At 43.5% G+C, this 24434-nt stretch overlaps 2 protein-coding genes across 3 annotated transcripts in view; one reads left to right on the top strand and one right to left on the bottom strand.

Moving 5' to 3' along the window:
• Positions 1 to 1887: 1887 nt before the first annotated feature.
• The window catches only part of SLX4IP (SLX4 interacting protein), a 120150-nt gene continuing 97603 nt past the window's right edge, over positions 1888 to 24434 (bottom strand). The window contains exon 11 of the mRNA XM_085218957.1: positions 1888 to 23422. The gene's annotated coding sequence lies outside the window, so the exon portion shown is untranslated. The remainder of the gene's footprint in view (positions 23423 to 24434) is intronic.
• Positions 2142 to 24434, top strand: part of JAG1 (jagged canonical Notch ligand 1) — a 35689-nt gene continuing 13396 nt past the window's right edge. For both annotated transcript variants that reach the window (XR_014881872.1, XM_085218936.1), the window contains exons 1-5: positions 2142 to 2277; positions 3001 to 3306; positions 14156 to 14207; positions 19428 to 19682; positions 20662 to 20722. Coding sequence is in view for 1 of the 2 variants with exons in the window: in XM_085218936.1 (XP_085075062.1) it covers positions 2206 to 2277; positions 3001 to 3306; positions 14156 to 14207; positions 19428 to 19682; positions 20662 to 20722 (746 nt within the window). In the remaining variant the exon portion in view is untranslated. The remainder of the gene's footprint in view (positions 2278 to 3000; positions 3307 to 14155; positions 14208 to 19427; positions 19683 to 20661; positions 20723 to 24434) is intronic.

Raw genomic sequence — 24434 nt, forward strand, 5'->3', positions numbered from 1 at the left:
CTCTTTGCCTTGGTTTACCTATCAGTCAGTAATACTTTGCGTCTCAAGACATTGGGAGGCTTAATTTGTAAGTGCTTGCAAAGCATTTAAAGTTGTTGGACAAGTAATTCTGTTTAAGGACAGCTTCACTGCTGAGTCACAAGCACTGTGGGAACCAGCACTCTGGGTTTCCTAAGCACTGGAGTCAAACAGGTGGAGTAACCTTTCACAGAAAGGCCAACTGCAGACCTGCCCTAAAGGTACGCAGCCTACCAGCAAGCAGCAGGGCATTAAAAGGCCCAGAGGAACCGCTGTGTGGCACTTGTAAATGAGTAACATTCAAATTGGCTGTGGAAGCTAAGGAGAAGCCATTCAAAAAAGAAGAGAGATGCTGGTTCCTGTCTTACCAAACTGCAGCCACGTTGCGCAGAAGATACAAGGAGGGTTTACCAGCCTCAGGAAAGGTAACGACCCTGAGTAAGGAACAACTGGTGCTGTTACAGCTTCTGGGCTGAAAAAGGAGTGAGGAGTGCTAAGCAACGCTGCATTTCCCAGGTGTACCCAAAGTGCTGGTATGGAACCTACACCTGAGCTCACAAACGACCTGCAGGTGTGTGGCTGCAGGGTGAGCATGGCTCTGGTGTCTGGTGTCAGGGCTATGGGCACCGCCAGCACAGCCCCCACCCAACCAAGGGCAGGCACACACCGCACCTTCGCCATAGGAAATGAAAACAAAGGAGGTACAATTAGGTCCGAAATTTTCTTTTTCTCTCTCCCAACTGTCTCTGGTGTACAAAACAGACACTTACACGTTAGTGTGTTACGTCAGGATGGGATCAGAGGACACAGGAACCGTTGCTGTGGGTCAGACCAGGCACCGTGCCGGCGGGTTGGTGTCTGCAGCGCTGCAGGGCGAGGGGCAGCGGCACGGGACAGCACAGCGATCACCCAGCTCCGCATGGGGGCTCGGGGAACCGCCCGACCAGGGATACACTTAAAGTTTGCCCTCGTTTGCTCCGTTGGTGTGCGGCTCTTCCTCGGGGAGCGCGCCTGAGTGCTTTTTTTGCTACGGTGCGAACCAAAATCCCGCGGCAGGGAGTCAGTCAGTCCCGCACAGCCCACCGCCGGCAGCGCGCGGTGACGAAGCCCGGCGCTCACTCGGAAGCCAGGAGCAAGCGGGCTGCAGGCCGTTTTCCCACTCACGATCTACGGGAGATACCGGCCGGCGCGCCGGGCTGACCGGGAGGGACGATGCGGCACCGTGAGGGAGCAACCGCCGCCTCGTCTTCTGAGGGCCGGCAGCCCCTCAGGCCTCGAGGCCCCGCTCTCGGCGCGCGCCGTCCTCCCCTCAGCGTTCCCGCCGCGAACGAGCGCGCGCCCCTCCTCCCTCCGCGCGCGGCGGCCGCTCCGCCTCAGGCGCCGCGCGGCGCTGGGCGCTGCAGAGCGACCCCAGCTCTTCCCGCGCCACGACCGCCTCGAGCGGGGGATCGCGCCTTCGCGAGGGCGCGGCGGGCAGCTCCTCCAGGTGGGCCGCCCGGCACCTGCGGACGGACATTTCGCGATGACCGGCCGGCCGCCGGCCGCCGGCCTCGGGGCGGGAGGGACCCACGGCGCGCCTCCCCCCGGAGGAGCGGCCGTCGGCTCTCCGCCTCCTCGGTCCGCCGGTACCTGCCTTCCCTCCTCCCGCCTCCTTCATGCATATGGATGGGCGCATGCGCGCGCGGGCGGCCTCCCCGCCTGCCGCCGTGGGCTAGATGAAGGCGAGCGGCGGCGGCGCTGCCAGACGGGCGGCGGGCGGTGCGTGCGCTGCATGTGCGTGTGTGTGTGTGTGTGTGCGTGCGTGGTGTGCGTGTGTCCCGGGGGGCGCCTCCGCCGCGCGCTGCCCGGCGACCTGAAAGCAATAAAAGGATCGGGATAATAATCGCGATAATAAAATAAAAGAGAAAAGAAAAGGCAGACAACGAAAAGAAAGGAGGAAAAAAAAAAAGAGGGAGGCGAGAGAATAAGGAGAATAAAAGGAGGCCGGGCTGCTTTGCATTGAAGACCGGGGCGCTATTGAAAGCGCCTGAAAAGCGGCGTTGTTCGGCGCGGGCGCGGCGCGGTATATAGAGAGCGGGGCGGCGGCGGCGGCAGCGGCGTCTTCTCCTCCTGCTCCCTCTGGCCCTCCCCGGCGCGTCCCGGAGCGAGCGGCGGCGGCGGCCTGCAGGCGGGCAGCGCGGCGGCGGCATGCGTGCGGCCCGGCGGGCGGCGGCGCGCTCCCTCGTCCTCCTCCTGGCCCTGCTGGGGCTGCGGACTCAGGTACGTGCGGGGCGCGGGTGCGGCTCCCGCGGCGGTGGCCGGACGGGGTCCCGGGAGCCGCGGAGGCTGCGCGCCGCGGGGCGGCTCGGCGGGAGAGCGGGCGGCGGTGCCGGCTGTCCTGCGGGGAGGGCGGCGGTCCGCGCGGCGAAGCGAGGCTCCCCGAGGATGGAAGTGCTATTAGCGCGCATCGCTTGTTTTCGGGATTACTTCTCCTCCTCTTTTTTTATTTGATATATATTTGTGTGTGGATTTTTGTATTGTTGGTTTCTTCTTTTTTTTTACATCGTTGCCGAGCGCAGTGCCGGCGGGCAATGCGGGGCTGCCCGTCCCGTCCGCCGCCCCTCCGAGCTGCAGCGGCTGCGCTGCTGCCGGCGCCGCGCTCACGCTTTGCTTCCGTTCCGTTCCTGGGGAGCCTCGCAGAAGCCTTTTAGTCTCGGGGCTTCGGGTTCTTTTTCAGCATCCGTGCTGCTGGGGTGATTTATGAGCCTTTCTCGTGGGTGTTGGCTAGCAAAAAGCTTGAAGCGTTTGCTTTTTCTTTTTTTCTTAATGCTATGTGCGTGCCTCTCAAAAGTAAGCTGGCTTTAAGATGACTTTCCTCTGCCTGCAGAGCTGCCGTAGGTTGTGTTTGGGGTGAAAGGTGAGGTAACCGTGTTTTTCGTTTCTTGTTTTTTTTTTTTTTCTTTCTTTTTGTTTTCTCCTGCGGTTCTTTCTCGGGACGAGCAGGTGGTGTCAGCATCGGGACAGTTCGAGCTGGAGATCTTATCCGTGCAGAATGTGAACGGCGTGCTGCAGAATGGGAACTGCTGCGACGGCACTCGAAACCCCGGAGATAAAAAGTGCACCAGAGACGAGTGTGATACCTACTTTAAAGTTTGCCTGAAGGAGTACCAATCGCGGGTCACTGCTGGCGGCCCTTGCAGCTTCGGATCCAAATCCACCCCTGTCATCGGAGGGAATACCTTCAACTTAAAGTACAGCCGGAATAACGAAAAGAACCGGATTGTTATCCCTTTCAGCTTTGCCTGGCCGGTGAGTGCGCTGCTCGCTCTGCACTGCCGGAAGGTGCTGTTGGAGCTCGGTTCGCTACGGCCTTCTCCAGCTTCTGGCGCGGGGACGGAGGCGCTGGGCTGGGGAGGGAGCGGGTGCCTTGGCGGGGGAGCCGGCACTCCGCCGGGCAGAAACGAGCGAAATGCGGTGATGTTTTTGTTTGTGTTCCCTGGGGCTCACAATGCGCAGCCTGTTCAATTTGAAAGTCAGATGTGCAGCGAGGGGGATCTAAACGGGTCAGGGAAGCAAACCCTGTATCTCTGCACTTTACAGCATGAATAAGCCTCTTGAGAATTAGAAGGTCAGAAGTTCATTTATTTTTTATTTTTTTTTTTCCAAAGCAGTGAAGACTTGGGCTTAAGCCAAAGTAGCGGTGGGTTAGGGGCTGTGGAGGGATCCCGTGTGAAAAGTGTGTGTCATAGCTGGCCTCCTTCCCTGGAGCGTGTTTGGGAAGGCTTCCTGCTTCCCCCAGAGGGAAATCTCACTGTGCTGCTTGGTGCTGATGGGAGCTGCTGTTGCTGCTCTGGGTGAGCTGGTTGCCAGCTTCCCTGAGAAGCTTGCTGTGTTTTGAGGTATGTGCAGACTCTGGAGCCTAAGACAGAAAAACCTGGCCGTAGCTTTGGTCCATCTCACCCTCTCCTACCCACAGTGCACCTTTTCTGGCATATTGGCTCCGTGATCCATAGATTCTGGCTTCCCAGTTTGCAAAACTTTGTGGGGCCTTTTGCCAGGCATTTTCCCACTGTTGTCCATCGCAGTAAACAGCGGTCAGCCCTGTGGGAAACTATTGGGGGTGACCTCTTCATTAGCTGAAAATTGCCTCGTTGGTGGTCACGTGCAGTATGCTGGCTCGCCCTTCAGAGTTTCTTGTTGCTTCTGGACAGCTCAAGGGGAACGAAGCCTTGATATGCTTAGCCCTGCAGAAGAGTCCTGTACTTGTTGCACAGACTCTAAGGACCATCCTTCCAAAACAACCATCGCGTGGGACAGTGTCCCATTCGTGCAGTAGGGCTTGGGGGTATGTAAGACTGCTGCTGCCGTGGCCCTCAGTACCACGAGATGCACTACTTTGTGCCCAGCAGTGTTGCCAACACAAGCAGAAACTGAGGATGACCAATGTGGGGGGCTTTTCTGCACACATGGCAGTCCGCCTTTTGGGGTGGCTCTCTCAGACGCTATGGTATATTAGCTGAAAATTTATGTTCCTAAAACTTGTATTTAAAGATCACCTAGGAAACGAAACTGTTTTTCCCCCTCCCCTTCTCCAAAGGTGCTGAGCACACACTTTCCCAGTGACTGCCTTGGGATATGTTGATGCTCAGCAGTTTTGAACATCCAGTCATCCTAACCTAGATGCCTACGGTCATTTTTGCAAGGGGTGGAGGGCCCTTGCATGCAAGCAGGAGAGGAGTAAATCTTGTTTCCTATCCTATGTCACTGTATCATTGCTGGAGAGGTGGAAGCATTTGTAGATTTTCAGCACTCTTCAGAGCTTGGCCCTTCCTGTCAGATAAGGCCTGGTTGCTGTGAGGGCGTGGACTTTTGGGGGGGGGAAAGCCCACCCCAAAAACATTCCTCCCTCCAGTTGTAGTGCAGACACCCACTTTGTTAGTCCTGTGGCCAAGTGCTGTAGGCAGCTGTGTGTTCTTGAAGCGTCCTGTGCTGCCTCCTACCTGCCTTCTCTGTCAGTTGTGACTTCTGGAGCAGCAAAGGCTGGAGAGGCAGAAGGGTGAAATCAAGCCTGCATTTTTATGGAGATAATATTACAAAGTACAATAGCGGCGTTAACAGAAGTATTCTCTGTTGGAAGTACAAGTCCTCTCTTTCTTCCTTTTTTTTTTTTTTTTTTTTTTCCCCTAACATGAATGAGATAAAACTGTTATCAAATATGCCATCAAAGGGATAAAGGGTTTTGTAAAAATCTGAGGTATTTGAAGCTCTGCCAGTGGCTGTAATGCTTGTACTGCAGGGCTTTTTTGTTGTTGTTTTTTGTTTTTTTTCTTCAGAAGAGTGAGGGTCATCTCCTCCCTGAGCCAGTCTGCTTCTAGTCGTTTAAATGCCTTGGATCTGAAGATAAGTGTATATAGAAAAGATGTGAAAACTGAGTACTCCCCTTCTAATGCCCTTCTCTCCATAGGATCAATAGGAAGGGAAATCTTCAATGTAGTAGGAGGACTTGGGGATTCTGGAGACCACGGAAAAAGTTTCTTGTCTTTCTTTAGTGAAAGAAATTTCTCTGATGTCCTGCTGAATGTAACTCAGTACTGGAATCATAGAGCAGCAGTGAAACTCCAGTGCAGCCTGCAAAATGTGTAAAGCTTGTCAACTTCTGACAACTCTGTTTCCCACAAATGGAAATTTTTGGAATGAATGCTTGCATTTTTTTCCATGCAGAAATATCATTTTTGAGATTGTGATGACTGTTCTCAATTACCAAGCCTGCATCCCAGCTTTAATTTCACAAGACACGGCCTTTTGGTTAGCCATTGTGACTTCTAAATAGTACTGGAACAAAAGAATATCTAATGTGACAAAGCACTTATTTGTACTGAAATTGTGTACAGAAATCATTTTTAAGTAGTTCTGAAAGCTCTAAAGATAAACTAGTAAACTTAATGAGCCAACTCAAATCTGATGCTGAGATTTCAGCACTTAAAACCATTTCTTTAGATGGGTAAACACTGTTGATTAATCAAAGCGTGAGACCAGCTTTAGATTTACAAATGTGACTAATCATGAGAGCTTACCATTCATTTTCAGTTGGGTATATTCAAAGAAACTGGAGCTAAGCTGGAATGTTAGTTGTATTGCACTTGAAAATTCATGCTCATCTCTGTATATGTGTTGTTTGTGATCTGTTCTCCAAGGAAGGTTTTTCTGGGATGTTACAGCTTGAATCAGTAACATTCAGAACTCTTATTGCCTTCATTACTTTAAAAAAGCAACAAGAAAATGAGTGTGTGTGCGGCGGGGGGGGGGGAGGGGGGTGGAACACAAAGCACTTCTTCCCAGTCAAGCTGCCCCTCTGGCCTTTTGTCAAAAATAGGTGTGTTGTGTTAGAGGTTTTGAACAAAAGAAAATGGTATGTAATGTAAATGTACTGTTAGATTTGGCTTGTAGTTGTAATGTAGATTTGAGGCATTGGAGTCTTATTACAAACTCACACAGTTAGCTGTTGTCAGTTTTGATATGTATCCTTGTGAGTAATGGCTGTGGAGATGGTGGGCCATAAATTCATTTAAGTGATTGGAAGTTTGACAAAGTTGCTAGGGAACAGGGCAGCAGACCAGCAGAAAAAACACACCAGAGTGCATCCAGAAAGCCATCCCTGCAGTAGCTTGCAATTCTACAGCAATTTGCAATGATAATAATATTTTTAAAATATATACACACAGCTAGGCTTTATTCATGCATTCTTTTAGAGATTTGATTGATTTTTCTTGATGGGCAGGCCTGGCTTATGAAGCCATGTAGGAAAGCATGGAACAAAAGAATTTCCATGTTCCACTTGTCAAAGACAGTCTCAACAAGTTTTGTTTGGTAGACACATGCTCTCCTTTGGCGTAAATCAAATCTCTTGCTTTTCTTAAGGAATCAAACAGCATTCATAGTCTGATGCCTGCTGTACCTTCAGGGAGCCACACATGGATAACAAAGCAAAGCTTAGCAGTAAATTCTGCTTTTATGTGAAGAGAGGTTTTTTGCATATTTGATGAGGCTGTGAGTAAGAAGCAGGTCAGAGTTGGCAGTTCCTTTGGTATGCTCAGCTCTAGTTTCAAATAGCTTGTCTATCCTGAAATTATGATCCTTGTAATTATTTAATATTGGAGCCAATTGCACCAACCCAACAGCAAACTATTGAGGGTGGAAAAAACCCTCCAGCATCTAAATAGCTTTAGTGTAAAATATGGAAAAAGCATTTTGAATGTCTTACTTCCATCTTTAAAAAATGAAATATTTGGCCTTTCCCTTAGTTTTAAATGACAAATCTTACTGTTTCGGGGTCCTGGAGACATAAAAGATGCCCTCTGGATAGGCACTGCTTTTTCTGGCTAGAAAGAGGGAATGAAAGAGCTTTAGTGTTGTGTTCTAGTTTTTAAGATTCATGATTTCCTCTTTTCCCTTGTCTTGACACAAGAGGCTTCCAAAATACTTATCTGTGCCTCATTAATTAATGTAGTGGCCTTTTGAGAGAAAAGCATCGCATCATTCAACTGCTTTTATTGTTGTTTTCTTTTTGTCTTTGTTTTCGTTTGTTTTGTTGTATGTGTTGAGTTTTTCTCTTTTTTTATGTAATTTTAAACCATTAGGTAACACTCATACAACTAAAGCTTGATTTTGTTCTGTATTGGGTTTTTTCTTTTTTTTCCTTCCTCCAGTTAGCTTTTGAAAACTTGCAGTAGCACATGCTCAGTATTGTTTAAATTCTTCTTAAAGGATGGCTCGTAAATCATCTCAGAGTAGGGGCAGGTCAGAAGAAAATTTTAAAACAAAATGCAGATCAATCAAGTAGTACTCACACCCATCATTTGTTGTTCGCTAATAAGAATAAATCTCCAGCACTTGCAGTGTTTTGCCTAGGATGGCCAGCCAAGAAGGAGCTGAGAGCATTAACTGACATCTGAAGCGTAATTACCATCCGTGGAGCTGTGTTTTTTCCCCAGGACTGCAGAGAAGCAATGCAACTACTTGGGGGTTTTGGACTTGTTACATGTTCTTAAGAGTTATTTATGTTCCAGTCAGTTCAGAACTTCATCTTCCTGGTAAATCCATTTGATTATATTACCATAATATGCCTAAAAATAAATCCTGCCTGCTTCCAGGATTTTTGTTCTTGTGATGCATAACGAAGGCCCGCTCCAGTTTAGCTTCAGTGGCAGCTGGATCGGGCCTCACGTTGAAGCTTATTCCTAAACTTTCTCAGACTGCACACATCCAGTGCTGTCGGCTTGTTTACGCAGCTGGAAGTCTGCATGTCTAAAAATGAATTGCATAAAATTGATGCTTTATGTGTAAAATTCTTGTTGGGGAAACTTACTGCTTCGTTGTGGAATGAAGGCCTCAGTAGAAGTAAACTAGTTGGGAAGCCGGTAAAGTTGGGCCTCAGCTCATTGTGTGAGATGTTGTGCAGCTTGAGAGGCTTGCATTCTCCTCCATGGCTTTTATTCCAGCTTCAGTTCCTCCTTCAGTACTTCCAGTGCCCTGCAAAAACCTCAAGCTATGCTTCTTAAAAGCATTTCTATATAGATAAAACTGAAGACAGGATCGTCTTTGAAAAATCAGGCTAAACTAAGCATTTCTGCCGATGGACAGAAGTTTTATATGTTACTTAATTCAGTTCTAATAATAATTGTAAATGTGAGCCATATGCATCTTAAATGGGGAAAGATGTGAAAATTAGAAGATGTTACAATCTTTTCTTGTTTCTCTGGAGCTCATGGCTCTGTGGTCAGTCTTCTACAGCATAAATTATACTCGTTATTGTTGTAGTATTCAGAAGAAGCTGTAAAATGTGGATAGAAGTGGTTAAAGTGGTTTGTAAATAGTCAAACATCCCGAGTCCTTTACCAGTTCAACCCAGTTCTTTTGCACTTAGGTAAATAAGTAGAAAGGCTTCTTGTTCAGGCTTGCTCTATGTGAACCTGACTGTTTTGCTTGGCTGGCTACTAGGTATTCTCTCTATTAACCTTGCCACCCTTTTGTAACTGGTGCATTTAATTATCAGTGGGATGCTTTAAACAGGTAGGGGGACTGATAAGAGCAGGTAATCTGCTTGCTGGGGGAGGTCAGAAGCAACTGTTGACATCTTGGCCTATCTACTAGCCTTTAACAAGTGGGGCTCCGTGAGAAGATTGCCCTGTAACCAGATAAGGTGCTGATTAAAATGCTGTTGTCGTGTGATGCACCTCAGTAGCTGCAGTCACCTAAAATCATTAGTTTAAAAAGAAAGATTTTTATGTATAACTTCACATATGTCATCACATAATATCACATACAATATAAATATATGTGTTTTAAGAAGAGCAGTGGGAGGGATGGATCATAAGTCACCCCCCCTCTAACTCAGTACACTGTTTCATTAATGCATGCTAGTTTTATGATTGGAATACATTGTAGCCTGGCCACCCAGACAGCGACATTGACTGCTAATATTAACCGAGAACAATAGCGTGGCCGTACTGACTGCAGGGAGGATTACAGAACATAATGGGGCCTATCCAAAAATAATGCTAATACAGGACAAGCAACAGGAAGCAGCAGTAGACTCAGCATTGCTCGGCTCCCAGACAAACCATGGACTTACTTCACACAATGGCAACTTCAGCACATCATGTATTCACAGGACACTCATTATTCCAGCAAGTTTGACAGATCAGAGATCAGGCTGATTTACTAGATGCTTAAGCGCGTGCATAGTTTGGATAGTGGTAATTTGTGTCCATCATTTGGCAGGAAGGAGAAGTTGTGCCACAGAAACGGTCTTCAGTTACTGGCTTAGCTTATGCCAAGCTGGAATGGTGGTAAAAGTCATTCCTGTAAGTTGCCAATAAATTAAATTTGTTTTTGTATATTCTTTCAATGGCACTGAAGTGTTTACGAGCTCTGACAGCAATGGAGGAACTGCTCAAAACAAACAGTGAAAGAACACTATGCTTGCATTTTCACCTGGGCATATTCTGATGAGACCTGCCTGTTTGAGGTTCAGTCTAGCACTTGGTCAGAGATTCTGAAGCAGAAGATCACTACAGCTTGCTTTGCCTACATATGCAGGGTTAAGGGAGTAACAATTTACGGGTTGTTAACTTAGCCTTATGTAGACTGGCCCATATAATTGCTTCCTGACTGTGTTCAAGAAAGAATCAGGAGAATTGTTTCCCTTTTTTCCCCCCAAATATGCAATTTCTCTGGATGAGGAACCAGTTGTCTTCAGCTCCCATGGAGGAGCACTCTGTTGTCAGGGTTCAGTGGCTGACCGTGGCATGACGTGGTGACACATCTGCATGGCGTCACTGTGACTTGCCATGGGGCAGCAGGAGCATGCAAGTGAGAGTCCTGCTGACTTTTAGGGGAAGTGGTTTTGTGACTAGCCTTAAATGTGCTCAGAGTTGCCCTCCTTCCTGGCTTTTGGGCACTCTGAACTACTACTCTGTTTCTCCATTTGTCTCATTCCCTTCTAGCTGAAGAGCAGAGAGACTGCAGCAGCTCTCTCAGTGTGCCGTGTCCCCTGTGATAGTGTGCCCAGCTCCTAGCCTTCTTCCTAGTGGTGCAGGCAGAGTCTGAGGACTGTTCTCAGATGAGTCTTCACAGCTGTGCCTGGCTAGGAGTACACGAGGAGAACATGGCTGAGCTTAACCTGCTCTCCTTGTTCGGCAGAGGGGAGGAGCAGGCACAACGTTAAGAATGCAAACTTCCCACTGCATTTGTCTAGTCATGGTTTCACATGCTCAGCAAAGCTCTTGCTTGGTTTAACCACAAGGCTAGAAGGGAAAGAAGTTTGACGAGTTGCAGCCTCTTTCAAAAGGAGGCTGTCCTTTTGCTAATAAGCCTGATGTTTCAGTCTTCCTCTGTAACGCTGAATTGCAGAATGTCTTTAGAAGCCAAAGTACAAAACCACCTCTTTTGGGTGAATACCTGGATGAAGAGAAGAAGAAATAGTAGAGAAGAGAGCTTTGAACACCTGTTGTTTAGCTGGAGCTGCTAGTATTTCATTTAAATAGCTAGAAAATATGCTGCATTGCTCTTTCAGGCCTTTAAAAGGGACTTTCTTTGATGGATTTCAGCATCTTCAAAGCTTTCAGTGAGTTGTATTATCAGTGGACTGAGGCTAAGTCATGGTAGCTTGTCACTGAGGGAAGCAACCCTTGTACGTGGGTGCTTGCTTTATTTAATTTGGAGTGTGACCTCAACCATTTCCATCCTCTCATAGCTTAACTCATAGGACTTCAGCTTAAATTTGACCGTGCTGCCTTTCATCCCTCTGGGTGGATCAGACTAGATGTTGTGCACGCTGTGCAGGCTTGCTATTCCTTTCAAACTGCCTTTCCTCTCAAGTCAGAATCCCTGCCTTCTGGTCAGGCTCAGTCTTACAGTGGCTAATTGGGTGTGACTCCAGAAAGTTCACTGCTGCCTCTTTGCTTAGGACAGTGCTTTGATGGAATAAGGTGCACGATGTGGAATTCTTGTGTCTGGATATATATATTTATTCAAAGATGGGCAGAGGTCAGCTGTGGGCATGGGAAAACTTAAACCTCCTCACTGTACGTAGTCATTCCTGAGATATCTTAATTGTTGATCTATAGAGTGGGGATGATATGCGCTTTTAAAATATAACAGTGGTTCAGTCTTTGCACAGAACTCTTTTTTGGGCAGTGGTGGGGAGGCACTGGCTGGAGTTATGTGATGGCTGTATTGCTGAGGGGCACTTACTGCTGTTGTGGGGATGTGGGTGTCTGTGCTTTCTGCATTGAATACAGTCTTGTCCTTTCTCTGCCCCATGCTGGGAGGGACTGAGCCTAGAGATTAAACTGCCATTCTTGATACCTTCCCTTTTCAGGATAGAGATTCCTTATTTAAAATATGTCAAATGAGGTGAAAGGGGGCACATGGAAACAAGGGAGTTGCTAGGGTATGTCTTTTCTCCCTCATTTTATTTCTACCCAGTTAAGCAGAAGCTCTTTACTCTGTAAACAAACTCCTATTGGAAAGTGGTCATGCAGGTATCTAGCAACATTAGTACTTAAAGCCAGGATTCAGCCTTTCCTTTCCTTAAGGGCTAGGTGTGTTGGTAAACAGTCCTGAGAACCAACCCGTAACTGTTGCTATGAGTTTAGACAAAATATCTTCCAAAACAATTATGCAAGGCCGAAAGGAAAACATCCTTAACTTCGTTGGAAATAGTGCTAGTTGTCATAATTCATTTTCTATATCATAACACTTTTTTTTCAAGCTTGCAGAAACACGTTGTGCTTCTCAGTATTTGCAATTAAAGCAGTGAGAAAGCATCCATGATAGTGCAGTGCGCATCTCTGAAATGGCTCAGGAGCGTTATTCGAGTTTTGTTTGATTGTTTTTTTGTTTGTTTTTTTTTTTACCTTTGACTTGTGAAAGAACTTCTTCAGTATGCTTTCAATAGTGTTAAATGATCACATTGTGCTTTGTTTTGTTGCAGAAGTTTCTTCCAAGTTGAGACACTTGTTCTAGACTAATAGCAAATATGTCACTTTCATGAAATATTAACCAAAAATGGCGTGGCCAATGCAGCTTCCCTGTAAAAGTCAGAATGCATGTCTCAGCTTGCCCAGCTTTGCTTACTTTTTGAAGCATTTTCCCACAGTTATCAGTGAACAAAATGGAATCCTAGTCTGCTTTGAATATGAAACATATTTAGGCTATATTCCAAGCTGGTGTTCATCACAAACTAGGTTTTCATTCAGGGGCTGCATGCTGTGTCCAGTCGTGAGAAAACAGTCTGCCTCAGCCCCATTTTTTTTCTTTTTTTTTTTTTTTTTTTTTCTTCTCAAGGAATTCGAGGTCTGCCTTAAAGCTGCACCTTGTAGCAGCTTATTCTCAACTTTATTTTGGTTTCTGGTACAGAAAAGATGTTAAGGGCTGCAGGCCGCTACTGAGTGCATATATAATTAAGAAGAAATAAACCTTACGGTACACAGCTTCTATGGCAAAGTATCAAAGCTCTTCATGGAGAGAGTTTATATTTGTCCTGTAATTGTTCTCACCAGAAAGATGTTACGTTTATTACTTCATTTGTAGTTCTTAATGTACTTATCAAATCAGAGGGTGTTGGGTTTTTTTTTTTATTTTTCTTTGGTTTTTTTTCATTTTGAATGCTTTCTTGAATCCTTCTCTAAGTTTAGCTGTGCCTGGCAATTTTGGAAGATACAGCTAAGTTAATAATATCCCAGAGTAGGGAGGGGGAAGGGAATACATCTTAATGGCTCTTGTTCTCAAGTTAGGATTGAAGATAAGGTGGCTCAGATGAAATAGCTGGCATCTGTCCAACCCATGGAGTCACTCTTGATTAGTTTATGCTGATGATTATTATTACTGGAGTGCTAGAGAGCTCATTGGCAGGTTAGTCTGTCTGTAAATGTGACACGGGGTGGATAGTGCGTCTTCCCTTTCCCTGCTCTTCCAAATAGCTCGATTTTAGCCTTTGTTTTACAATGCATCTCTCTTAGCCCACCCCCTTTCCCACATCCATCAGTTCTTCCCTCAGTTACCTGATACTTGTGGGAGCTGCGATGGCCCTCATGCAGACAAAGCTTTCAAAGGGGGTGCTGAAAAGCAAAGTCCCTAGAGATTGTGCTGTCAAGGCAGAGCACAGTAATCTTAGCAACACTTCTTGCTTTCAGGATGATTGGGGGCAGGGAAATCAAGACTACTTTTCTCAAAGTAAAATTCTTTTGAAGCAGTTCTTGAGAGTGGTGGTTCTTTTTTGTTGTTTTTTTTTTTTTTCTTTTCTTTTGGTTGCTGCTATGCTAGTTCAGTGTCTTCTCTCTTCAACATGCAGTAGGCAATTCCACACATGCTCAGCTGTGGCTGCAGCATCGTGTCAAAGGCTGGACTTCCTGGTTAAGTACATAAGATGCATTAATGATGACAAAGATGAGCTATCCAAGGTGAAAGGTCTTGTAAGTCAGACTGGATAAGGTAGCTTATGATGTTTCAAGATCACATTTGTCTCAAGTATAACTTATTACCTATTTCTGTTTTCCCAGGCACAGACCAGGTATTTTTTGAATTTAAATTGTATTATTGTTTTTCCTTCAGGTTGCATGTGGCTTTGAAATTAACTCTTGTTTCTCTTTTGCAGAGATCCTACACTTTGCTTGTTGAGGCTTGGGATTACAATGATAACTCTACTAGTAAGTATTTGTTCCCCTGGTTTAATTTGTTTGGACTCCTTGATTTCCTGCCTATTGAAAGGTATTTGGCAGTCTACCCAGCTTACTGTGAACAGTGAGGAGAGTGATAAGCTCTCCCACAATCAGTCAGAACAACTGCTCCGGGCTCTGCACTAGCCTGTCTCGTTATTTCCTGTAGAGGGTGAGTAGCTTGCTCACTTAGGCACCAGCAGTTTCATGCCTAAAAATAGATGCTGTTAATTCTCACCTCCTCCTCAGGGAGAATAAAGGCCCAGGAGTTTTTCTTGTTTTGTTTTGCATTGTTTGCTTTTTAAAAAAAATGATATTTAGAAGCATAAGTATTGCTGACTAGGGACCTCCCTATAAACCGTGCTTCTCAAAATTGAACACACTACATTTAAAAAAAAAAAAAAAAAAAAGGCCAGGTGATCTATTTAATGACTGTAGAAGAGGAGGAGAGGCAAATAATTATCAGTTCTTCCTTGGGGGTAGGATGTCTACAGACTTGTATTCAGGAACTATAAAAATGTTTACCAGGTAACACCTGGTAGAGCTGGCTGGAAATCAAGGGTGGGAATCTTTCTCCTGGAATGTCTTTTGGCTGGATGAAGTTTTCTGCTGAGCTTTTACCATTGGCTAGAAGAAGCTATGTAGTCTCCTGGCATTATGAGCTATTCTGTATACTGCCTACTGTTACCGAAGCAGGTATGCAAAATTAGCTCTTTTTTTTTTTTCAATGTAAGGTTTTATTACTGAGTGGTAAAAGCCACAGGAGAAACTATGAACTTGTAAACCTTTGACATGACAAGCATTTTCCTTTAACAAGGAAACATCAGCACTGTGGCCCATCTTCCATAAATCTTACAGCAGCTTGTAGACCCCTTTGGACTGAAATGGTCTTCACAGAAGAAAGGCCTTATAGAAATGTGCACAGTGCTGTGGTTTTCTGTTTACATTTTGATTGGTGAAGAATAGACAGTTTGGGAATGGCTTTTTGAGTCCAAGAACCTTTCTACACAGATCTACTTAGTGGTGTCTGTGATTTGCTTTACAACCTGCCACGTTCAACACTTTCGCATGTTCCTGTGATCTCAAGTTCTATTCCTGCACAGTCATGGAGATGTCTGGGAGACCTCTTGGGTCTTGATTAAATATGTTTTATGGAGAAGTAGAAAATAGATTGCTTCAGCAGGAGAATTGTTTTAAAATGGAATCAGGAAGATGCCTGAATTCAAAATGAAGGTCTTGTTTACAGTAGGATCTGAAGATTTTTTTCAGACTGGGTCTCTGCCACTTTTACTATTATTAGAGCTCATCTTTTTTCATGAAACAACTGCATTTCCAAAGCTACACAATGAACCCTTTCTTTGCTTTCATGTTCTGGAAGTACAAATGTCTTCAGACAAAATTGCCTCATTTCTCAGCAGTACATTTGACCAAGTGCAGACAAGTTCTTATGTATGCTCCTGATTTGCATTTCTGCACTAGCTTTGTTGTCGCACATCCATCTGTAGGTCACTTCAGTCACAGTACTGCACAAAGCCTTTTCTTTGTAAAGTGACTTTACTTACAGTCAGCTTTCCCATAGCTAAAGAATGTCTTGAAGAACTAGCTGAGGAAATAATTAGAACTAAACAATTGTCATCGTATAAAGTGATGAGCCTTTTTTTTTTTTATACCCAGGATTTTCTTTCACCCTAATTACTATTTAATTGTAAGTATTCTCTGATAGCTCTCAAAAAAGTGAGTTTAGTAGGCTTTGTGTGTTTTGCAATGGTTTGAGCATCCTTCTGATCAGTGTAGTCATTAGGCGATCCTAGAATGGATGCTTCCTTCCCCTCTCTACATTCCACTCCTCCTACGTTCCCTTAATCACATACTTTCTCTTGTCTCACTTCCAAGAGTGTCTTGCAGTTAAATTCTGGCCCTGTTGAAGTTGATGAGAATCATGCTTTGCTGGAGCCAAGATTCAATGTAAATAGTTTCCTTACTCTTGTTCTTCTCTAGATTCCATCTTGATACTGTCGCTTCAAACACAAAGCTAATGGGGCTACCACTGCATCTCAAGCTGTGTCAAAGAGCTATTGTAAATTACTGGTATCAATTGCATGTGAATTCCAGTTGGGCATAAGAGATTTCAGCACAATGTAAACCAAGCCATAGCTGGAAATTGTCTGAAACGTAGACTTTAAAAAATAACTATGCTGTCCTTGGCCACCCAAACTGCTTAGGGTGGGTTTCTTTGGTTGTTTAGTTCGGTTTTGCTTCCTGATGCTTGATAGCTGTAATTTCCAGAAACTAGACCACTGAAAGGCAAAGACAGGCAGTAAAAATAGCTAATTTCGCTAGAAGGCTGGATACAGTTGCTCACTGAATAAATAGATAAATAGCTTTAAAGTTTAGCCACGGAAAGCAAAGGGAAACAACTCTGTGACAGCAAAGTGCTGAGAGGAAGCTAAAGGTGTATAGAAAGCCACTCTCTTCCGCTTCATCAATTTCTAATTGAATAATGTTTCCTCTAATCTTTCTATCAAAGCATGGGATATTTAGTCTGATGATGTCAAGGGAATTATGAAGATCCCTTTCTTTCAAGCCCGGTTGAATTCTTGTTTTACTAGCCAATCTGCTACTTTGGTGTTGCACACTTTAAAACTTAAAAACACTGTCAGTGCAGGCTAAGAATGGAAGAGTTGTCGCAATGCCTTCCCTGAAGTCTGGGTCAGCACGCTTTTGTAAGTGCGTACTGACAGGTGGGAATAAGGAAGGGTGGAGAAATTCTTATACAAGAAGGAACATGCCAATACTTCATTGTGAAAACTGTGGGTGATGGCTAATGGAAAGGGATCTTAAGTCTGTCAGACTGAATTTAAACGTGTGGTAGTAGCTTTATAACGTGTATCAAAAGCATTTTAGCTGTGATTCAAAGTGAAATTGCAGCTGGCTTTTCATCTGTGTCCTTAACAAAATGAAGTCCAGTGGACTAAAAAGGGTGTTTCCGTTTGAGCTCTTATCCACAGGCTGAACTCAGAGGAATTGGTGTCACAGATGTACAACAAGGACATACTTCCTAATGAGCTGACAGATAGGGGAAGAATGATAGAGCAGAGGCAAGATCTCTTTTCCAAGGTGATTGTTTTTCTGGTGCCAAGGACTGAAATAGTTGTCTGTGTGATGTTCCTCACAGAGAACAGGAGAAGACTGGAGAAGCAAGTGGGAGGGTGTGCAACACTAAGTTAAGCATCATTCCCCTTCTGCTACTCAGAGAAGAGGAATAGACAGGACGTCTTTGTGCACACGCTCAGTATTTGGGGAAATGTATTCCCTTTCCAGCTATGCTGTAGATCAGGGTGTAATCTTGGCAAGTGCAGCAAAACCATCTCCAGTACGCATGAGTAGAACTGTAATCGCTTGACTAGCCCCATTCAAGGCAAATAGATATGCATCTGCTTAAGTACCTCTTAGAATTAGTAATCTTGTTGATGAGATCTAAGAGCCTTACACCTGCACAGTACGGGGCATGATATTGTTCTGGATATACCAGTATGGAAAGTCCTTAGGTATCTAAATTAATAAAAGCCTGCATGCTTTTGAAAGTCTTATACAAAGATGTGAGGTCGGGGACTTAGTGCCAATGAATAATAAAAAAAAAAAAGGATTTAATTGGAAAATATAAAACAAGAAATACCAGAAGATGCATTAGAAGTTGTTGCCCTTAATTTCACACTGTAAACAGTTAATGAATGCTGGAAACTTGAGCCAAGAATACTCATGAAAATCAGTAAATGCTTACTTACATATATAGACACTCTTCTGTGGCTGTGGAGCAAGCGCTTTGGTTCTCAAAACTGTAGACAAGTAGGCAGGATCTAGTGATGGAGTGACAATAGCTATCAGTCCTGCAAAGCCCGTCTGGATGTTCTTTTTGGAAGCTAAAAATCAAAAGACTTTAGCAAAACATTTAGAAGTATTTTACATTAAACACTGCCCATGTGTTATGTCAAGTGTTGTAGCAGCTTCATTAGTCTTCAGCTCTTCCATAAAATCTCCAGGGTTTCTTTTGTGGTTGTCAGAAGAACTAACTGAATGTGAATACACTTTAATTCTTCACACTTGAATGTGCTATTGCTTCCCTCACTGCTTTGTAACATTGTTGGCAAACTGCCCTTCCACCTCAACTTTTCCTGTGGCTGGATTATGGTCCCATATACAGAACAGTGTAGCCTGGTACTTATTTTTGTGGGTTTTTTTTTGTTTTTTTTTTTTACTATGTCTGTAAGGATATTTTCGCTGTTTTATGATAAACTTTCATTCGGCAGTCAAGTGCTTGCTAGCAGCATGTTGTAAGACAGTGTCAGATCATTTAAGTCACAAGACCTGAACTACAAAGTGAAATACCACAGATGTATACAATGTACCAAGCTAATGTGAAATATTATTATTTCAAGCCATAATTTAGACAGTTGTAGGGCTCAGAAAGCCAGAAAATCTTTGCTGGAACTAAATGTCAAGTACAAAGTCTAAACTTTGAAACGCTCTATTGAGAGAAGGAGATTGTGTAGCAAATATATCCCGTAATTTGAGTTCTCTTCTTGGAGCTCTTGCCATCTTGAATTTTTGGTGTCAGCTAATATCTGAAGGGGAGAACTTTCATGGTATTTTTCAGCCAAGACTCGTGGATGTTGACCAAATTCCAAAGTTGCTGGTTTTCAATGTAGTGTTTACACCAGAGTCCCAGAAGGCAGCAAACATTTTGTAGTGCTTATGTTCGGTTTGTGGACATTGCTTTATTAGGATTTTGTAATACGACTTTTTTTGTAAACGTTCCGGTTAAAAATGAAATCAATACCAGTAATGGAGAAGCAGGGAGAGCCACGTTATGTGCCAGCCTGCATGGAGCCTGGGGAAAGAGGAGCTGAATCTTCTTTAATCGCTAACTGTGATTCTTATGGGATGTCTGCACACTGAGAAAGAGATAAGTGATGGGCAATAAGCTATCAGTTCCTTCTGACTTTCAGCTTTATTTGGCTTTATAGGCTGTATATGCATTTCAGTTACTGGTCTGTAGCTCCAGGGTAGCCTTATCTTACTCTCTAAAACATAAAATTAATAAAACCAACTGGCTATCTTGGAGAGTCTTGTCTGCTAAGCTAGAGATATGTAACGTGGGAGGCAGTGATACCTAAACAAAGGTTTAACTCTTGTGTCTCTTTTAACATCTAGATCCTGATCGCATAATTGAGAAGGCGTCCCACTCTGGCATGATCAATCCAAGCCGTCAGTGGCAGACACTGAAACATAACACAGGAGCTGCCCACTTTGAGTATCAAATCCGTGTGACTTGCGCAGAACATTACTATGGCTTTGGATGCAACAAATTTTGTCGACCAAGAGATGACTTCTTCACTCACCATACCTGTGACCAGAATGGCAACAAAACCTGCTTGGAAGGCTGGATGGGACCAGAGTGCAACAAAGGTTTGTGACAAATGCCTGAACCCCAGATTATCAATAGGCTTGGATAGGACTTGAGTTCTTTGTATCCAAGTTGCAGTTCAGTGATCAGTTTGTGTTGACAGTAGGGCTGAGGACTGATGGGACATGAGTAACTCGTTACACAGGGGCAGGACAAGACTAGTTTCTGCCTTGTTTTTAAAATCTTGGAGAGATCTTGCTAGTACTGGGTACTTAGCAGATGTGTTCTTTGAGCATCCACATCTTTGCCCTTGGGAAGAAAACCCAGCCCACTGACTTCAATGGGAGTTCTGCTGCTGACTTCAGTGGCAGGATTTCCCCTTTGGTGCAGAACTTCAAGACAAGCAGGAAAGAGAGACTTGTTTCAGAGCTGACCTGGCAAGTGTGAAGCTTTGGTCTTTGAAAAGTCCCGGGTGTTTGTTCTACCTGAGCTGATGTTCAGCATGTTTATTAAGGAATGGCAACTTCCTAAGTAATTTCAGAAAGAGAAAAGACTGCAAGACTGTGAATAGGAACAGTCTATCAGCATGTCTTGCTGACTGAGTTTAACTGCAATTTGAATAGACGCTCATCTTAATATCCTGTCTGTTCAGAGATAGGTCTCAAGTGTAAAGAATAGTTAAAAAGTTGCTTTGAATTAGATGTAAAGATAGGGAGAGTGCACCAGTTCACCACAGAAGAAAATAAACTTGTAGACCCAGTGACTTGCAGCTCAAAGGTGAAATGGTTTCTTTTACATAGAAACAACTCTTGGAACAGTGCTAGGTATGATTTCTCTGTAAATCTAGCTGATAGATTTCATATCACAAGGAGTCACCTACTTTATTTTTTCATTTCCTAATATACTTCATATGAGGGACTTGTCAAAACCTTGGATTTAGTGGGATTACAGTGGTGGTTAAAGATTAAAACCTTCCCACCAGTGTGAAGATGCAAGAAGCAGGCTGCATGCTGATATTCTTTTTGTTTTGTTTTTTAACAGCTATTTGTCGTCAGGGATGTAGCCCCAAGCATGGTTCTTGCACAATTCCGGGAGAGTGCAGGTAAATGCTCCCCTCTCTCTCTCTTTGTCCCCACCAAGCAATTAAATGAGTGATGCTGAACACAGTAGGATTGTGGAGGGAGGGTATTTTTGGAGCCATATTTTTGAGCGAGGCATATTATTCATGCAGACTTGCCCAGAACAAGGAGGGGAGCAGGCTTTTAATGCACTGATAATTTGAAGCTTTCGTTTTGTGAAATGGTGGCATTTTGAGGGCTGGGGGAGAAGTGGGATAAATCATGTGAATACTGCCTAATGAGCACTGACTAATTGCTTCTGCTAAATAGTGCAAATGCCTTATGGGCTGGGTTTTTGTTTCTTTTTTTTTTTTGGTTGGTTTTTTTTCCCCTCCAATATCCTGATTAATAGGCTGTTTCAACTACAAGCTTGAAGTACAGTGTGGCTTTTCTCTCATTTCCCCCTCTTTCACTCACATTTTTTCCCCCCTTTCTCCCTCCCACCCCTGCTTTCTTCCATCAGTAGGCAAAAGTCAAGCATTCTTTAGAATAGGATTAGTTAAATCTTTCGGTTCCTTTACCATTGTGAGCCAGGCTTGGAGTGCTGAGAGGTTAATAGCTGGGATGAAATCTTGTCAGTAGGCTCTGATGAATGTAGAATTCTGCTGCTGTGCTTTGAAGTCCATTCTGTCCTGGCAAGGACACTATGAGAAGCAGAGTTTATCCATAACCCAACAACTAAATATTTGGAGTGCTTCAAAATATACAGCATATGTTTATGGTATAGGGAGGTTTTCTCAATTACTAATACAGGGTTAACAAATATTAAAACGTCCTCATTCTTTATGAGCAAACTGGTTGTTTTTTCACATAACCCTTTCTCATGCCTGTTTCTAAGGAATAGGGAGCTCAGCACTTCTGAGGCTACAAAGCAGCGATACTGATCCTGTGTAGGAAGGGTTAAAAGTGTAGCTTAGGTATTCGTGAGTAAAACACTGAAATCTGGAGGAACAGAAGTCTTTTTTTCTGCTTAACAAACATTCTGGTGCATTCTCCATTGCTGGAGACGTTTGCGTGAAGTGAGCTGCTTTTCTTTCTAGATAAGCTGTAGTTCAAACAGGAATTAAATCTGAGGTGTCTGACAGTCTGTGTTATATAAAAGGTCAGCCTAAATAATCACAGAGCACTGTCTCTGTAATCTGTGTTGTAAAAAGAAACAATTTTATCAAGGAACATTCTGGAAGTAAGGTAGGAAGTACTTTCTCATCTTCTGTGAGCAACGTGACAAAGTGAAAGTCAAGTCATGGGATGGGCTTATTCTGGGTTATGCTAAGGGATTTAAATGTTTAGCAGCGCTGATATAGGCTGGTAAGCCTCCAAAGCACCACATCAATATATTTCAATTAAAAAAGGAAAAAGAAGCCAAGGAAGTAGTAGGAAGTACTGGGGGTCCAGATGGTGAGAGGAGTGTGTCAGTCAAGGCCACCAATGATTTTGTGCTTCTGTCATCAGAATAAACATGCCTTGTAGGGTTGCTGTCTCCTAGTTAGAACAACAGGCTTTGTTTCCAGATTTTTTTTTTCCTTTCTCTTTCTAAGTCTCTTACCTCCCACTCACTGCCCAGACATGCACTAGTGCTCTTATTTACTTAAGGTGCAACTTTCCCACACTTGATTTGCATAGTCTTGAAACAATGCTGTCCTTCTGGTGCTTTCAGATAACTTCTGCTTGCCAAGTTAGACCAATATCTTTAAAGTGAACACAGAAACAAGATTTTATTTTCTTTTAAGTTTTGATGAGTCATATGGCCTGTATGTTACAAATGCAACAGTTTAAAAATAACATCCTAGCAGAAACTGCTCTGGGTTCTGGTACAACAGACAACTTGCAAACATTCTTAAAATATCCTTTTCTCATTTGGTGCAAGTTACTTTCTTCAATGCAAGTCTGCCAACAAACCCAAATTTACTCATGAATCATTATACAGAGAAAGTTAACTTTGTGTTTCTCATGAGAAACTGTTGCATACATATTATTAAACAAATCTTGTTCTGGAATTGATATCTAAGTTTTGTTTTTTTTTTTTAATGCCCATAGAGTTTGTCCCATTTTGTTTGTTATACTTTGAAGTTGATCTGACTGAAGGAAGTCATATCTTTGGCTTCTCAGCTTGTGCTCTTAGTGTTTTTTCTTTTTTTTTTTTTTTTTTTTAAATTACTTCTGTTTAAATTTGCTTCAAAGAAAATGAATTAAAAAAAAAAAAACACAACCTTTTAATTTGACAGAAAGGAGTAAAATTCTAGATTTGAGTACTTGTTTTTGCAGGTGAGGTCCATTAGTTTTGCTACCGTGCAAGCTCATAGGCAAGTTGCTTTCAGTGCAATACAAATTAAAAGGGAATGTTTCTAATTTTTTTATCATTCCGTATTATTGCAATCTTCCCTATACTAGAAGAATTTTCCAGGACCTACTTGAAAGAGGTTGTTTTGCTTGGTCTGACTTTCTTTCATGTTCTCTGCATGCAAAGAAACATAAGTTGGACTAACCATTTTCTTATACACAAACTATTAAGATTTTCCCACTGACCCTGAATAGGCTGCAATTGAAATAGCTATTAAAAAAAGTTTAATTAGGATGTCGTTTGTCACCTGAGATTTTTAGAAGGAAAGTCAGACTTGCCACTAGCTGTGTGTGATTACCCATTGGATAGATTCCTCTAGCTTTTTCCCATGAGAAGAAATTGCCTGTAAAAGAAAGGGGGGAGGGAGGGAGGGTATTATAAATAGAAAGATTAGCTGACTTCTGTACAGAAGGGGTTTATTTTCATAATTTAGTGACAGCTTAGTGCATAATTGCTGCTGATCAATTACTCTTAGGACCTGTTAATGAAATGCAGTACTTCAACCAACCTTTGCTTTTAACTTTTAACTTGTTTTCCTTGCTTCTACCCTAAATCAGCTTTAATTTGAAGAATTCTTGGTCTACCTTGCAAGTGAGAACTAAGTAAAAGCTTAACTGAACTTTCTTATTAGGGAACTTTACTTTAAAAGAGCATCTTCCTTTTAAGAACAGAGTTCAAGTAACTCATTGATAGTGGCAATAAATAATTAATAATAAATTCTTTTCAAAATATGAAAATCCAAGTTTCTTAAAATGGACGTGTTTTAGTTCTTACCTGAAAAGGGGATAGAGTAAATCAAGCTCTGAAATGCACTGGCAACAAATCATCTTTGAACACGTGCAGAATCCTGCCGTGTGCTGTTTTCTTTAATCTCTTACTGTGGCCCAATCTATATTTTCTGTGTATGAGTTATAGTTCAGAATAAGGTTAGGTTCCAATGGAGGAGAGAATTCCTAATGCCGTACTGCTGCCTTGCCAACGCTCAGAGTCGGTGTTTATGGTTCAGTTCATCATCCTGCAAACTCAGCACGGCTGCAATGCCTGGAACCTTGTATTTATGAGGATCTCTGGATAACTGTTGTTTCCACTGACTCCCCCCTCCCCTTCCAATTTATAATGCACCCTGTCAAAGCCCAGAGATTGATCTGTGGTGCACACCCACCCTCTCTGCCACATTTGTATGAGGCTCCAAAAGAGTATTATTCTGCTGAATGGCTTCATGCTGATTCTCTGTGAACAGTTATTCTTTTGTCAGGAGGCCAGCTACAGAGACCTTGGCAAAACTACTAAAATGTTTGTTTACAAGAAACCATCAAACAAATGTTGAATAGCTTCTCCTTTCTCCTCCTCCTCCT

Source organism: Meleagris gallopavo, chromosome 2 (assembly GCF_905368555.1).
Source record: "Meleagris gallopavo chromosome 2, MGAL_WU_HG_1.1, whole genome shotgun sequence".
In the NCBI taxonomy this organism is placed as follows: Eukaryota; Metazoa; Chordata; class Aves; order Galliformes; family Phasianidae; genus Meleagris; species Meleagris gallopavo.